A 15,536-nucleotide genomic window follows, 5' to 3' on the forward strand; every position below is an offset into this window, starting at 1 on the left:
TATTGAAAACTAAGAAGGGGAGAGGGTGGGAAGGAGGTGAGGGATGAAAATCTACCTACTGGGTACAGTGTACACTATTCTGGTGACAGGTACAGAAAACCCTTACTTCAGCATTATACAATTCATCCGTGTAGCAAAAAACACTTGTAACCCTTTAATCCATTGAAATAAAAAGAATACTATATGCTATTAAAAATTATTTTTAAAAATGCTGAAAAAATACCCAATGAATGTATATGTGTAGGAATGTACTAGCATCCGAGTATAGCTATTCATATTTTGCTATATTTCATTTTAGTTAATTATTGTTATTTTTTTTTTTTTGAGATGAAGTCTTGCTCTGTTGCCCTGGGTAGAGTGTAGTGGCATCATTGTTGCTCACTGCAACCTCAAACACCTGGGCTCTAGTGAGCCACCTGCCTAGCCTCCCAAGTATTTGAAACTATAGGCACACGCCATGAAAGCCAGCTAACTTTTTTATTTTTAGTAGAGACGGGGTTTCACTCTTGCTCAGGCTGGTCTCAAACTCCTGACCTCAAGCGATCCTCCCACGTCGGCCTCTCAGAGTGCTAGGATTACAGATATGAGCCACTGTGCCTGGCCCATTTTAGTTATTTTTAAAATCAACTTTATTGAGATATATTTTACATAAAATAAAATCCACCAATTTCAATTGTTGCATGAATGTTGACAAATGTATACTCTCTTGTAATGACTATTTTAATCAAGATATGTATGTGGTTATATAATAGTTTTTTTAGTGTGTGTATAGTTCTAGGCTCATGTAACCATCACTATAATCAGAATATAGAACAGTTCCGTAACACCACAAAATTCCCTTATGTTGCCTCTTTGTGGTCAAATCTTCTCTTAACCCCAAACCTCTGGCAATTACTACTCTGTTTTCCATCCCTATAATTTTGCTTTTCCCAGAATGTCATATAAATGGAATCATACAGTATGTAATCTTTTGAGACTGGCTTTTCCTCAGCATAATGTCCTTAAAATTCATTCGTGTTGTGTGGATAGCAGTTGCTGAGCGCTATTGCATCCTAGGTGTTACTCTGTTTATCCATTTACCCTTTGAAGGACTTTTGGGTTCTTTCCAGGCTTTGGTGATTATTAATAAAGCTGTAATAAACATTTGTGTACAGGTTTTTGTGTGAACATAGATTTTCATTTCTCTAGGATAAATACCTAGGAGTGGAATTGTTGAGTCATATGTTGAGTATAGGCTTTTTGCAAGAAACTGCTAAACTACTGTCTAGAGTGTGCCATTTTGCATTTTCATTAACAGAGTATGAGAATTCTACGTGCTCCATATCCTCATCAGCATTTGGTATTGTTAATTTTTAGAGAAAAATCTAGCCATTCGAATAGGAGTGTAGTGCTACGTCATTGTAGTTTTAATTTGTATTTCTCTAATGGCTAAAGACGTTGAAGATCTTTTCTTGTGCTTATTTGCCATCTATCTATCTGTATGTCTTATGTGATGTTGCTGTCACAAAATATGACTCCAGAGAATTGACATCTTTATTGAGTCTTTCAATCCATGAGTTTCTGTTTGAATTCTTTGCCTTTTTTTTTTTTTTTAGAAAAATTGGTTTCTAAGAAGGGGGGAGGATGGGAGGTGGACGAGGGATAAAAATCTACCTATTGGGCACAAGGTACACAATTCTGGTGGTGGGTACACTGAAAACCCTGCCTTCAGCATGAAACAGTGCATCCATGTAACAGAAAACACTTTTACCCATAAATTTTATTTTGAAAGGCAAAAGAATGCAATAAAAAAAAAAGAAAAATTGGATTCTCCTAAAATTAAATTTTGAAAGTTACTTTTGTATTCTGGATACAACGCCTAGGTCAGATATGTAATTTACAGATATTTTCTGCCAGTGTTTGGTTTGTCTTTCATTCTCTAAACACCATGTTTTTCAGAGCAAATTTTAAATTTTGATGAAGTCCAATTTATTGATTTTTTTTTTCTTTTATAGATCATGGCTTTGGTATTATGTCTTAAGAACTCTTTGCTTAGCTCTAGATCCCAAAGGTTTTCTCATATGTTTTTCTTTTTTTTAATATGTGTTTTTCTAAAAGTTACATAGTTTTACATTTAAAATTTAGATCTATGATCTAATTTTAGTAAACTTTTTAAAGTTTGAGGTTTAGGTTGAGGTTAATTTTTTGTATGTGGACATTCAATTGTTCTAATCCACTATTTATGAAAAATGAAGACTGTCCTTTCTCCATTGAATTGTCTTTGGACTTATGTCAAAAATCAGTTGGCCATACTTGTATGGGTCTATTTCTGTATTCTGTTCATTGGATTCTTCCTTTATCAAAATTATTTTGACTCATCTAGTTCCTTTACCATTCCAAATAAATTTTATAATCAGCTTGTCTATATTCACAAAACATTCTGCTGGGATTTTTGTTAAATATGAAGGAGCTCAGGAAATTTCACCCCAAAATATGACTCTAGAGAATTGACATCTTTATTATTTTGAGTCTTTCAGTCCAGGAGTTTGGTAAGTCTCTTGTTTAGAACTTCTTAATTTCATTGGCATTAGTAGTTTTAAGCATACAGTGCATGTTTTATTAGATTTATACTTGAAAATTTCATTTTTGGGGCTGTTGTAAATGGTATTTGAAAATATTTCAGTTTCCAGTTGTTCACTGCTAGTATTTTGAAATATGATTGATATTTTTGTGTTGATCTTGCTAAACTTACACATGAGTATTAGGAACTTTTTGTAAATTCCTCGGGTTTTATTTCTTCCTTTCTTGTGTGAATGCCTTTTATTATTATTTTTCTTGCCTTATTGCACTGTCCAGGACTTTGAATACAATGTTAAATAGGAATTGTGAGTGCAGATATCCTTCCTTATTTCCCATGTTAGAGGGGTAGTCTTTTTTTTTTTTTTTAGACAGGGTCTTGCTCTGTCGCCCTGGCTAGAATGCCGTGGCATCATTGTAGCTCGCCGCAGCCTCAGACTCCTGGGCTCCAGTGATCTTCCTGCTTCAGCCTTCCAAGTAGCTGAGACTATGGGCGTGTGCCACCACACCTGGCTAATTTTTTCTATTTTTAGTAGAGATGGGGTCTCACTCTTGCTCTGGCTGGGCTAAAACTCATGAGCTCAAGCCGTCCTCCCACCTCAGCCTCCGAGAGTGCTAGGATTACAGGCATGAACCACTGTTACAGGCATGAACCACTGCACCCAGCTGCCTCTGTAGTTTTGATTAAGAAATCTGCTGTCATTTGAATCATTGTTCATTCCCTCATATGTAATGTTTCATTTTTCTCAGGCTGCTTTTGAGTTTTTTTTAGCTTTTAAGTGTTCATCAGTCTCTGGGTGTGAGTTTCCTTGAGCTTATCCTATTTGGTGTTTGGTAAGCTTCTTGAGTCTTTTTCCAAAATTAGAAAGTTTTCAATTATTATTGATTCAAATATTTTTTTCCATACCACATTCTTTCTTCTAGTTTTCAGGGACTCTGATGAATGTTAGACCTTTTGGTATTATCTCAGCGGTCCCTAAAGCTATGTTAATTTTTTTCAAGCTTTTTCCACCCTCTTTTTCCATATTAGATAATTTTTGTGGTTCTCTCTTTAAGTTCACTGACTCTTTCCTCTGTCATCCCCATTTTTTGAGTCCATCTAGTTGACTTGTTATTTGATTATCATATTTTTCAGTTTTAAAATTTTTATTTGGTGCTTTTTTTATACTTTCTGTTTCTCTGCTAAGACTTTCTGTCTTTCCATTCATTTTAAGACTATTGTCTTATGTCTTGGTACATGGTTTTACATGTTGCAGACGTCTTAGTAATGTGACTTTAAAGTTTTACATTTTGAAATAGTCAAATCCATTTATTTTCTTCTCACAAAAACCTGTGAGATTGATTTTATTATCCCTGTGTTAGAAACTGAGGCTCAGAGAGGAAGCATGTCTAGGGTTGCACCGTGAGAGAGAGTTCAGATTAAACTTAATATTGTCTCCAAAGCCTGGTCTTTCTGCTTTACCATTGAGAGCCAAGCTTGAGTAGTGATTTTGAGAATGGAAAGGGAACAACAGATGCAGGAATTATAGTGTGGGCAGACACACTGGGTTTAGTAAAATATCATCAGCACTCTACACAATTCAGAGAGTCTCAAAAAAGGATGCGTTTGTCCATTATTTAAATTTCTTTTACTTTTTATTAGGAAATTTATATGCTACAAAATTCAAAAGGCAAAAAGGATATACAGTGCACTTCCAGATACATACCATCATATCAAACAAATAAGCATTTATTTATATCCCTGCCTTTTTAAAAAAATGGTAACCTGCCATATATAATGTTCTATATCTATACTATAGTGTTCTTTTTTTTTTTTTTTTTTGAGACAGAGTCTCGCTTTGCTGCCCGGGCTAGAGTGAGTGCTGTGGTGTCAGCCTAGCTCACAGCAACCTCAAACTCCTGGGCTCAAGCAATCCTTCTGCCTCAGCCTCCTGAGTAGCTGGGACTACAGACATGTGCCACCATGCCCAGCTAATTTTTTCTACATATATTTTTAGTTGGCCAGATAATTTCTTTCTGTTTTCAGTAGAGACAGGGTCCCGCTCCTGCTGAGGCTGGTCTCGAACTCCTGACCTTGAGTGATCCACCCGCCTCGGCCTCCCAGAGTGCTAGGATTACAGGTGTGAGCCACAGTGCCCAGCCTATAGTGTTCTTATTTCACAGTGTATCTTGGAGATAATCTCCTATGAGTATACAAAGTAGTCTTCCATTCTTTTTTATGACTCCATAATATTCTATTGAGTAGACATACTTAATTTACTTAACCATGGACTGATTGACTTTTAATAATTCAAATTAACCTTAGACTATTTAACCTTAAAAACTTTTTAAAATAAAGTATAACATACATATAGGAACATGCACAAATCATACGTCAGTAGTTCAGTGAATTATCAAAAAAAGAGCATACCCCTATAACTATCACCAGAGACAAGAAATGGAATATTTTCAGCACCCAGGAAGTCTCCTTTGTGGCTCTTCCCAATCACTACCCACTTTTCTTCCCCAAAGGTAACCATCATCCTAGACTGATAAGTTCTTTCCCAGCCTGTACTTCTATCATTCTCTTTATAACAGTGTTAAGGAGAGCAATCTTTTTTTTTCCTACGAGGCAAATACTCAAAGATATATGAAGCAGAGAGGGAGAACTTGGGGGATTTGGGTAGAATTTTGAAAAATATTTAGTTATTTAAACATGGTGATATAAACATAATAGGAAATTGCTTTCACAGTTAGGCTAATGTCTGTTTTTGGAGTTAGGTTAGCCTGCTCAGAAAAGCTTGCTGGATGAACCAAACCAAAAATCAGGAGTTTTCGTATAGGCAGTGAAGTTTAATCAACAGATCTCAGTCACTGGAGTCAGACAGAAGGGGAGAGGAATCCCAGTCTTGCAACTAGTAGTGTGCTCTTTGATCATATGGATAGTGCAAGTAATACTTTTGTGGTGGTGTTTTAAGCGTTGAGATATTGTATATAAATTATCTAGCCCAGTGCTTGTTTACTTAGTAGGGTCTCAGTAAATATAAGTTTTCTTAATATGTTCCTTTCCCCTCACCCAACTTTTTGTTTTGACAAGTTTCAAGCCTATGGAAAAGTTGTGAAATAGCACAGCAAACAGCCATATATACTTCATTGAGATCTGCCAATTAATGTTTTCTACATTTGCTTTATCTCTTTTTTTCCTCCTTCCCCCCTCTCTAATGAGTTGCAGCCGTCATGACACAGCACCTTAGTACTTGAGCGTGTGTCTCTTTCTTAGGACATTCTCCTACAGAATCATAATACTGGTACCTTATATTAATATAAAGTTGTTATTCCAATTTCCCCAGTTATCATCCTATTGCTGTGTTTTTTAAAAAATTTGAGATTCCATTGCACATAGTCATGCCTGTTCAACCTCCATTTGCTTAGAAGAGTTCCCCAAGCATTTTCACCTTAAGATTGTCATTAAGATTTTTGAAGAGTTCAGTCCTGTTGTTTTGTAGACCATCCTTTGATGTAGCTTTATCTGATCGACTCCTCTTGTTTAGATGCAGGTTAAAGGTTGTAGACACAAGCACTTTAGATGGAATTGTTTGCTCTCATTGATTTATTTCAGGAGGAACATGATGTCATTTGTCCCATCAGTGGTGATAATAGATGTATTTTCTTGATTAAGGTATGTTTTCAAGGTTTCTAAATTGTAAAGGGCCATCTGTGGGGTGACATCTTGAGACTGCAGTGATCTTTCATCTAATGCTTTCAGTGTTGATGATTCTTACCTGAATCATTTACTACTATAAAAGTTGTACAGTGGTGATTTTCTGTTCCTGTTATTCTTCTGCATTTATTAACTGGATTTCTTTTATAAAGAAGACATTCCCCTTTTCCTTTCTTTCTTATTTGCTTATTAGTGTGGAGTCATGAATTCTTCCTTTATTCAGTTATTATTCATTCCTGTTATTATTTATTTTGATGCTCAAATTGTCCTAAATTTGACTAGTGGGAACCACTTAATTCTTCTGGGTTGGTATAGCAAAGATAAGCTTTCTTTAGTGTTTAACATTTGGATCCATTTTGTACCCTTGTAATCTATGGGGATTAATGTAGGTAGCATCTGTAAGACCCTTTATGTTTTGTTGGCTTTAGGTAACCCTTCTGTGATATTTTTCAGCAAATTACTGAATTGAAGAAGGAAAACTTTAACCTAAAGCTCCGCATCTATTTCCTTGAGGAAAGAATGCAACAGGAATTTGATGGCCCTACTGAACACATCTACAAAACTGTGAGTGGCCCACTTCTCACTGCTGCCCCTGGTGTCTTTTCTCATAGTCAGTCCAAGCAGAAATTTGATTATTATGTATTCTCAGAGTTAGCAAGCATAGGTAGAGCTGGTTTCATTTAATTTGAGTTGATTATGGAGAGCATAACGATACTAGGATGACTTTAATATTAAGCAAAAAGGTGCATGATTAATTTTAAAGAAGTCTTTCACTCTCTTTTTAAAGTCATCATTCGATTCACTATCTTTATCTAAATTGACCTTTTATAATTATTTATTATTTAGAAACAGGTGGTGGAATGGTGCAATGGCTTTGGAATTGAATTCTATTACCAACTAACCTGCATAACTTTAGACAAGTCACTTCAGCTCTCTGGGCTTGCGTCCAGAGTTAAGTGGTAATCCCTCTGTCATGAGGTTATCTGTGTGGATTAAAATGAGATGACAGATGAAAAGCTCCTGCACATAGTCAGTGCGTGACAACTATCATCGTTGTCTTACTGAGGCTTCCTTTGGCAGCCTGAAGTTAGGATTGCCAGGTTTTCTGTGATATGACTCTTCTGTATGCCTGTGTGCTTGCTTATAACTGTCAGAAAAAAAGTCTATTCCCATTTGAAGTCTTGACCTAGAGGTCTTAGTCTGAAAACAAACCTTGGTTCTGAAAGTTGAAAAAAGAACTTGGCTTTCTTGAAAAGACATGAGTACAAACAATATTGCAGTGCCCATTTCTTGGCTTTTTCTAGCAGATTAGCCCTTGGCCTGGGAATTATTCCATCTTTTCCCCTCTGAAGTTTGTACCAGTGGAAACTTTTGAAGGAGGAAAAAGAATTCTTTAGTTTCAGCAGTTGAACTTAAATTGACTTGTCTAGAAGAGGGACTGTACTGTACTTGTGAGCCTTCTCAAGAACTGAAAAGCTCCTTTGTCCCTTAAGACAGTTTTTTCCTTCTCTGTGGAGGTAGAAAGACAAGGAGGATGTCCCCTTTTCTGGAAGAGGGTGATGATGCAATCAAAATTTTAAAGGAAAACTGATATTCTAAAGCATTTTATATGTATTAAAAAGTGTGGTGGTCATGTGTCTCAGAACTTCTGGGGAGATAGGAAGCCCAAATGTGTCAACTGCTGATTCTCTGTCAGGCACTGATGTGGACATTTATACATTTGTCATCTTACTGTAATTCTTACGATAGCCCAGTACAGTGGAGATGTATACACTGAAAAGACTTTCTTCCACCCTTGTCTCCTGGTCTAGATCTAACCAATATTATTTATTCCTTACACAGAAGGATTTTATGTATACATAGTACGTGTTTGTGTGTGTGTGTGTGTGTGTGTGTGTGTGTGTAAATCCCCTTTTTACATAAATGCAAACATGTTCTATTTTGCACCTTACATTTTTCACTCAATGATATCTTTCCTTAATAGTAGTTTAAGAGTTTCTGCATTCTTTTTTATAGCTTTGTAATCTTCTATTTTATGCTTAGAAGGTATCCTGACTTTTGATTTGGAAATTATGATCACCATGTATGTAAGTTTGTAACTTGAGAAGTTGGGCTTGAGAAAAATAGTCTAATGGACATGTTAGCTATCCATTCCTGTACATTTATTAGTTGGAGTGCCAGGTGGTCCATCAGAAAGCGAAGGACTTAGAATATGTTATATCAGCTCATACATAGAAATAAAAGTGCTCTGCCCTTCTGAGAGCTGGAAAAGGAATCCTCTGTTTGAAGAGTGCTTGTGCATTTTTCACAGAATCACAGTTGAAGACATTATGCACTGCCCCTGTGTCCTTTATGCAAATATTAGTTTGTTTTAGAAAAAGTTCTGCCTCATAGATGACTTCTTTAGTTCCTCTTGTTTGACAGTGAAGAAAATAACCTATTTTGAGTCCTATCTCCTAGGCTTTTCACATTTGCTAGCTCACTTAGTCCTCAAATCCCCCATGTCATGGGGCCTTTATGGTTTTCATTTGACACTTGAAGGATTGGAAAGGAGAAACATTGGTTTCTCGCCCCCTGGAAAGGTCACATTTGCAGTCTTGTGCTCCATCTCACTGTGAAGGCAGGGCCTGTGTCTGTCTTGTTTACCCCATGGCGTCAGTGCTAGGCCATTCACAGATGCTTGCTAAGTGGAGTGAAGGAGTGAATACGTGAGTATCCACTGACTTACTATAGTCTCTTCCCAGTAAAGACTAGACGCAGGATTTGAACCCATGTCCTTCAGGTCTCACACCCATGACCTTTCTGTTTTGGCCATACTTTTCAATCTGGGGTGCTCGTTCCCCCAGGGCTGTTTGGCAGGTATGTCCTCTGAGATGGTAAATTTTACTGGAAATGTTATTTTTATTTAAAATAATACATGCATGTTAGGAAGTAGAATGTAGAGTTTGAATGAGTTATTACAATAAAACAGGAGAGAGATTTCTGAGAAATCTTGGATTTATAGCAATCCTCTGCAAACTATGCACCCAGACCTCCTGTCTCTACTACATGAATTCGTCTAATATTCTGTCTGGGATACATTTGTGGATAAGTTTGAAAAGCCTGCCATCATTCCATTGTCTCACATTGCATTCCATTTGCCAAAGATTCTGTCTTTGGATTCTCATGTGAGTTGTCAGCCCAAGGCTGTGTGTGATTCCCTTTGTTCCAGTCAGTTAGGAGGAAGATGGTTGGAGAACACTGTGGTGTCCCTTATAGACAGTTTGCCCCATGTGGTTGTGGCTTTTTTTTGAGTACCCTGAAATCTTATCTTGAAATGGGACAGACCATGATGTGGCCTCCCACTTACCCATCCACGTTTTATGTTTTTAACACATTGCCACACTAGAAAAAAAATTTTTCCTTGGGGCCACTGTGTTTTGTTGCGAAAGTAGAATAAAAACTTTGAAAACAAAATGATCCTTTATAATTTAATGAAAACTTTGTTATTTTTTACTGTTTTCTGTGTGTGAGTTATATGCAGCTTGAAAAATAGTTCTCATGGCTCCCAAGGTGAAGAGATCTGTGAGTTACACATGCTTCATGAGGCCCCGGGCTCAAAACTAGTGTGGGTTAGATACAACTCACATGGCAGTTAATGTGTTAAAGCTGTACACTGCTACAGCCACCAAATGCATGATTGTAAACAACCAGAAGTAATTGCCTTGGAATGGTAAAAACAAACTGCAGAATTGCTTATAAATTTGCTTGGCGAAGGGCAAACAATTTTTAAATCAGCCTCACTTGTATGACATTTATGCCTTGATATTTGAATGCTCTGGCTGTTAGAAGCTTGGAGCATTTACATAATTGTTCCAAGTCTTGAGAAATCGGGGGCTTTCTTTTGAGACCACCAGTGTTTAATAATTCCCTTTTCCCTGTGCCCTGAGGCTAATGAGGTTTTTGAATCTAACATCTGCCTATTACAAGCATCGCATAGTCAGCCCGTGCTAGAAGTGGTTTCCCCACTGTTGATGTTCATAGGTCCTGTTTTTACACTGTTTCTTTTCTTTCTTAATCTCATCTTCAAGAACATTGAGCTCAAGGTGGAAGTAGAAAGTCTGAAGCGGGAGCTCCAGGAGAGAGAGCAGCTGCTCATCAAAGCCTCGTGAGTACCTGTCATCCTGTCAAAAGCCTGCAGATTGCCCAGGGCTTCTGATGGTAGGCACTAGGTTGGTCAGTAAAATGGAACCTTACACTTCTCTAAACCAGTCTTCTCCAGCTAGGCACTGAGGACCCCAAGGAGGCTTTTGTTTTTATTTAATTACTTACTTTGAATAGATCTTAAGTGTACAGCATGATGAATTTTCACAAACAAACACACCCGAAGAGCCACCATGCAGATCACAAAACAGAACATTACCAGCCCCCTCGAAGCCCCCTTTGTGCTCTCAGATCTTACCTTTCTCTTCCAAAGGTAAGCACTGTCCTGACTGTGGTTTCCATTGTTTCTTAGTTCTGCCTGTTTTTGAACTTCAGATAAATGGAATTATATGGTATATACTCTGTGTCTGGCTTCCTTCCTCACATTGTATTTGTGAGATCCACCTCTATTTCTAATTATCTCAGTAGCTCATTCTCACTGGTGTGAAAGCCTAGAGGATTGGAAGGGGTCCTGGCGGGTGAGGCAGGGGGTGCAGAGGACAGGGCTTCAGCCAGAGTAACTTTTTTTTGTTTGTTTGTTTTGTTTTTTTATCTGTTATATGTACTAGGGCCATTTGTAATATTTTGTTTGAAAGAGGTTCTACTGCTTAAAAAACATTTGAAAACTAGTATTTTCATTAATTAATTCATTTATGGAAATATTTATTAAACAATAAGCACAGTTCAGAGAATATAGTCTGTGAATTGATTTGTTATTCACTCATTCATAACCATTTATTGTGTAATAACCTGTGCTACACACTGAGGATCTGAAAAGAGACACTCCCTTACTCCAAGAGCTCATCAGAGACTGGTGAACAAATAGAGTGGAACCGGGGTGCAGTGATAGAGGGCATTTGCGGGTGGAGTGGGGACACCAGCGTGTGCTCAGGTTTGCTCTGTGAGAGTGGAATAAGACTTCAGGCTGCCCCACTGAGGATCTGGCTGAAGGCTTTTGTGGAAACGCCTCATTTGTCATGGCTGTAGAGCCCTTGCTGGGTGTGGTGGGCCAGGAGCACGGAGTCTTTGGCTCAGGGCACAGCTGCACTGCTCTGGGCCGGGCCAGTGTAATTTTTTTCACTGCCACAGGATCCAGCAGCTGGAGGTTGGCCTGCTGTTGGCTTTGACCATGTTAGAGGATCCCAGGCCCAGGCTTCTTCTCTGACTTGTACTGAACTTGCATACATGGTATTTTCTGAATGAGTGAATGAATTAATAAATATAGCCAGGTTAACAAGTTGTTGTTGTTGTTTTGGAAGCACATATTTTCTGGGGAGGGAGGCAAATCTACTTTATGTAGCTTGAAGATCAGTAATAGAATTTGATCTGTTTTACACCCAACACCCTGCCTGCTGCATGCATGTCTTGGCTAGGCCTTGTTTGTAGCTAAGCCTACACACATGGAAACCTCTGTCTGTAAAGGCTTGTGTGTACCCCTCAGTACCAGCATACAGGGTTGAGTGTTTTGGAGGCTTGTGCACAAGTGTGTGTGTGTGTATTTCCCAAACTGCCCAGCCTACATTCAAGGCCCTTGGTAGTCTGACCAGCTTTATTAATTTATTCAGAAAATATTGATGAAGTTGCTGTGGTGTGCTGCACTGGACTAGGTTCCTGGGACACAGTGGTGGTCCAGACAGTTCTGTGAGGCTACATTCTGTTGGGGGTAATGGTGATGAAATACTCGCAATAATAAATACAAACTGGGACAAGAGCTATGAGGAAAGTAAAGGGAGCTGTGAGAGTCTATAGCTGTGGGAGTAGATATATAAATATGTATATAGATGGAAACACAGCAGGGAGTGTGTCCCTGAGGAGGTAGCATTTGAGATGAGATCTGAAGGTCAAGTGGGAATGAACCCAGGGAATGGGTAGAGAAAGTATTCAAGGAAAAGGGAATGTGTAGGTCTGAGGAAACATGAGAAGTCTAGAACATGAGAGATTTTGGTCTTTATCTTAAAATCAAATGGGAAAAAATCATGGGTTTTGAGCAAGTGACACAATCAGAGTTCTGTTGTTGAAAAGGTCACTCTGGATGCTGCTGGGTGGGAAATGAATCGTGGAGGGAGCTCGAGCGGAAGCTGGGAGACCAGTCAGGAAGCTAGTGCAGTGGTTGAAGTGACAGGTGAGTGGGTGAGTCAGACGTTTGGGAAGCAAAATCACAGGCCTTGGTGAAGGATGGGAGGGGAGATGTCAGGGGTGCCTCCTGTCTGGGGTTAAGGTCATGCGCTGTGTTTAAGCATGTTCACAGTGACTTAACCACTCCAGCTTCTTCTCCTCCAACTCTTTATCCCAAACACAGTTCATGGATGCTATAATTGTTCTTGTTTTCGCTGTTCTAACATTGCCTTGGCAGACCTCTTTCCCTTCTTGTCTCCTCCCAGCCCAAATGGCTTTCTGTGGCCTAGCCCTTTGGAAACTCAAGTGGTGAACCACACATGGCTTCCTCTGGCCCATGTCAGTCTTGTAACAGACTTCTCTGATGTATAGTGACACTCCCATGCGTGTAGCACTTTTCAGTTTATAAAACATTTTCACATCCATTTATATCCCATCATTATCCTGGGAGCTAGGCAAATCTCAAGGAATACTCTTACTTTATGGAGGAGGGAATTTAGGCCTGGAGAAGGGGAGAGACATGACTCCTAGCCAGAGATGACACAGCTGGGATTAGAACCCACGTCCCTGACTTCTAGTTTAGGGCTAGGTTTCATATTCTTTTCTTATTTTCGTGTATAAACGTAGTATATTCACAGTATCTCTATGTCTGTTCAATGACAATATCTACCCTATAAGTGCTAAATGTGCCTTTCCCTTTACCCATGACTACCCAGCACCCAGCAGTTTGTCTGTGGCAGATAGCTGTTGATGGAAAATATCTTTATTACTATAATGCCCTCATCTCCCTTTTTCAGTGTTATGATTTTCGGTGCAGGGGCAGGATATGGGACTTGCCCAGGAAAAACCCCTGCTTTTTCCTACCGAACTATAATTAGAATGGAAAGAATCAAGAGTAAATGTTGAGGGCTGAAAAGGGCAGTGAGGCTGGTATTTAGAGAAGATTCTTTCTTGTATTGGGTGGGAAGCTGGATTAGACCAATTTCCCTCCACCTTTCCTCTCCTAGGTCTTGCTGTCTGCCTTATCTGCTAGCCTGGATTCTACAAGGACAGAAAGGGTGGAGGGAGGGACTAACAATTATTGGGATCCCACTTAGTTCCCAACCCTGTGCCTGGCACTTGACAAACTTTGTTGTGTTTGATCTCTACAACAGTTACGCGAGGCAGCTGGTATTCCCGTTTGAGTGACAAGAAAACTGAGGTTCAGGGGAGTGGGGGAACTTGCCCCAGTTGGTAACAGAGCTGGAACTGGGCTGGCTCAGAGCCCACTCTGCCTTGCCTTGAAGTAAACATATTTGTTTGCAGGTTTTCCGTTGTTATATTTATCAGTTATAATAAGGGGACATTAAAAACAAAAGCAGTCATATTCTTCGGAATAAATTTTATCTCCATAGCTTTAAAACACAAACAAAAATAATAATTCCATTAGTATAGGAAAATTGCACCATACTGCTGAGTATAAATTTTATTGCTACAGTAACTGTAAAATACAAAGATGATAAATGAAAAGTTGGAACATTTATTATTGGGAATATATTTTATTGGTATAACTAAAACACAAACAAACTGAATAATACCAGTACTTGTTAAAAATTGTAGTCAGCCTCTTGACAATGTATATGATTCAGACTATAAAACACAAAGGTTAGATCTGGGCTTATGGGAGGGAGGTGGTATATTTGCACTCTGGTGGGTAGTGGGCTAAGGGTAGGGGGAATGGAGGTGAGCCATTTTATAGAGAAGGCTTTATAAAGCCCCAGGGCTATAACATTTGTGAGTGGGTAGCAGAAATTCGTTACTGGAAAAATCCTGTATTCAGGGCTCAGGAAGAAGAGGCTTTTAGTCTAGAATTCTTTTGGCCGTATATAATGCCCCTTGAGGGGTGATAGAAATGATTGTGAGTCACTGTGAATTCGAAACAGTACTGATCCAGAAATGAGCCCAGGGACTGGGGACTGAAGACATTTAATGGCATTAATCAGGAAGTGGAAATGGCCACCTTGGTTCTGGCCAGCAGAGATCTCAGCAGAGGGGGTAGCATGAAGCCTGTCCCAGCGGCTCAGTAGGGGCCAGCGCGGCATGGGCCTCCGAGGCCACGGGCTAGCATGCAGAGCGCTCAGATCAGAGAGCAGGAGGCCCCACATGTGTTAGCACGTCGATTCTAAGAGGTAATCATCTCCTTTTTCACATGAGGAAACTGAGGTGTGAGAGGCAATTTACTGAGGCTAGGTAATTTACCCAGAGTCACACTGAGGATATAATAGAGTAAAAATTTGGAAGCAGATCTGTCCAGCTTCAGAGCCCATGTTCTTTCTTTCCAGTTGCTCACACTGAATTCCATTAAAGTGATATCATGACGCTGGGGCCTTCTGAAGCCTTATTGGCGAAAGGAAAAAAGATATGAATAAAGTCTTTATTTGCAGGCGACTCATATTTGAGACTTGGACAAGTATGGCCCTCTTGACTTTCCATTGTTCTCAGTAAAAAATTCACATGGCCTGTACATGTGAGTGTTTGATCACATGGCTGTTGGTTGGAAAAATTTTATATATCCCTAAATTAGGGCATGGGAGGCTGGTGGTGAATAGATTTGTTCTGTTGCAGTTTTTCTGAGAAACCAGCTTTAGGTGGAGCCATTTCCTTTATTATTCTGCCTTCTGGAAACCCACAATCATTTTAGAAATCTGATGAGGACTGCTCACAGTATAAGTCTTACAGATTCATGTCCGACGCTTTTTCTTTTGGCGTCAGCGGTTGTGGTGTGCTGTCCCCACCACTGCTGGCCATGTGGAGAGATAGATAACCCGTGGTGCCACAGCAGTGTGCACTCTGCGTGTTGTGTTGGAATGACACGGAGTGTAGTCTGTTTGCATAATCTCCCCTCTTCATGCCCTGAGTGGTAGTTTGTGCTCATATTGATGGTGCTGCATTTAAAATTCTTTCCCCTCCAGTTGGCAGAAGATGAAGCATACAAGCTCGTAAT

At 39.2% G+C, this 15,536-nt stretch overlaps 1 protein-coding gene across 1 annotated transcript in view; it reads left to right on the forward strand.

Moving 5' to 3' along the window:
• The window catches only part of CDK5RAP2 (CDK5 regulatory subunit associated protein 2), a 175,424-nt gene that overhangs the window by 23,743 nt on the left and 136,145 nt on the right, over positions 1-15,536 (forward strand). Inside the window, exons 4-5 of the mRNA XM_045563942.1 lie at positions 6,710-6,820; positions 10,327-10,403. Of these exons, the coding sequence (XP_045419898.1) occupies positions 6,710-6,820; positions 10,327-10,403 (188 nt within the window). The remainder of the gene's footprint in view (positions 1-6,709; positions 6,821-10,326; positions 10,404-15,536) is intronic.

Source organism: Lemur catta, chromosome 10, assembly GCF_020740605.2.
Source record: "Lemur catta isolate mLemCat1 chromosome 10, mLemCat1.pri, whole genome shotgun sequence".
Taxonomy (NCBI): Eukaryota; Metazoa; Chordata; class Mammalia; order Primates; family Lemuridae; genus Lemur; species Lemur catta.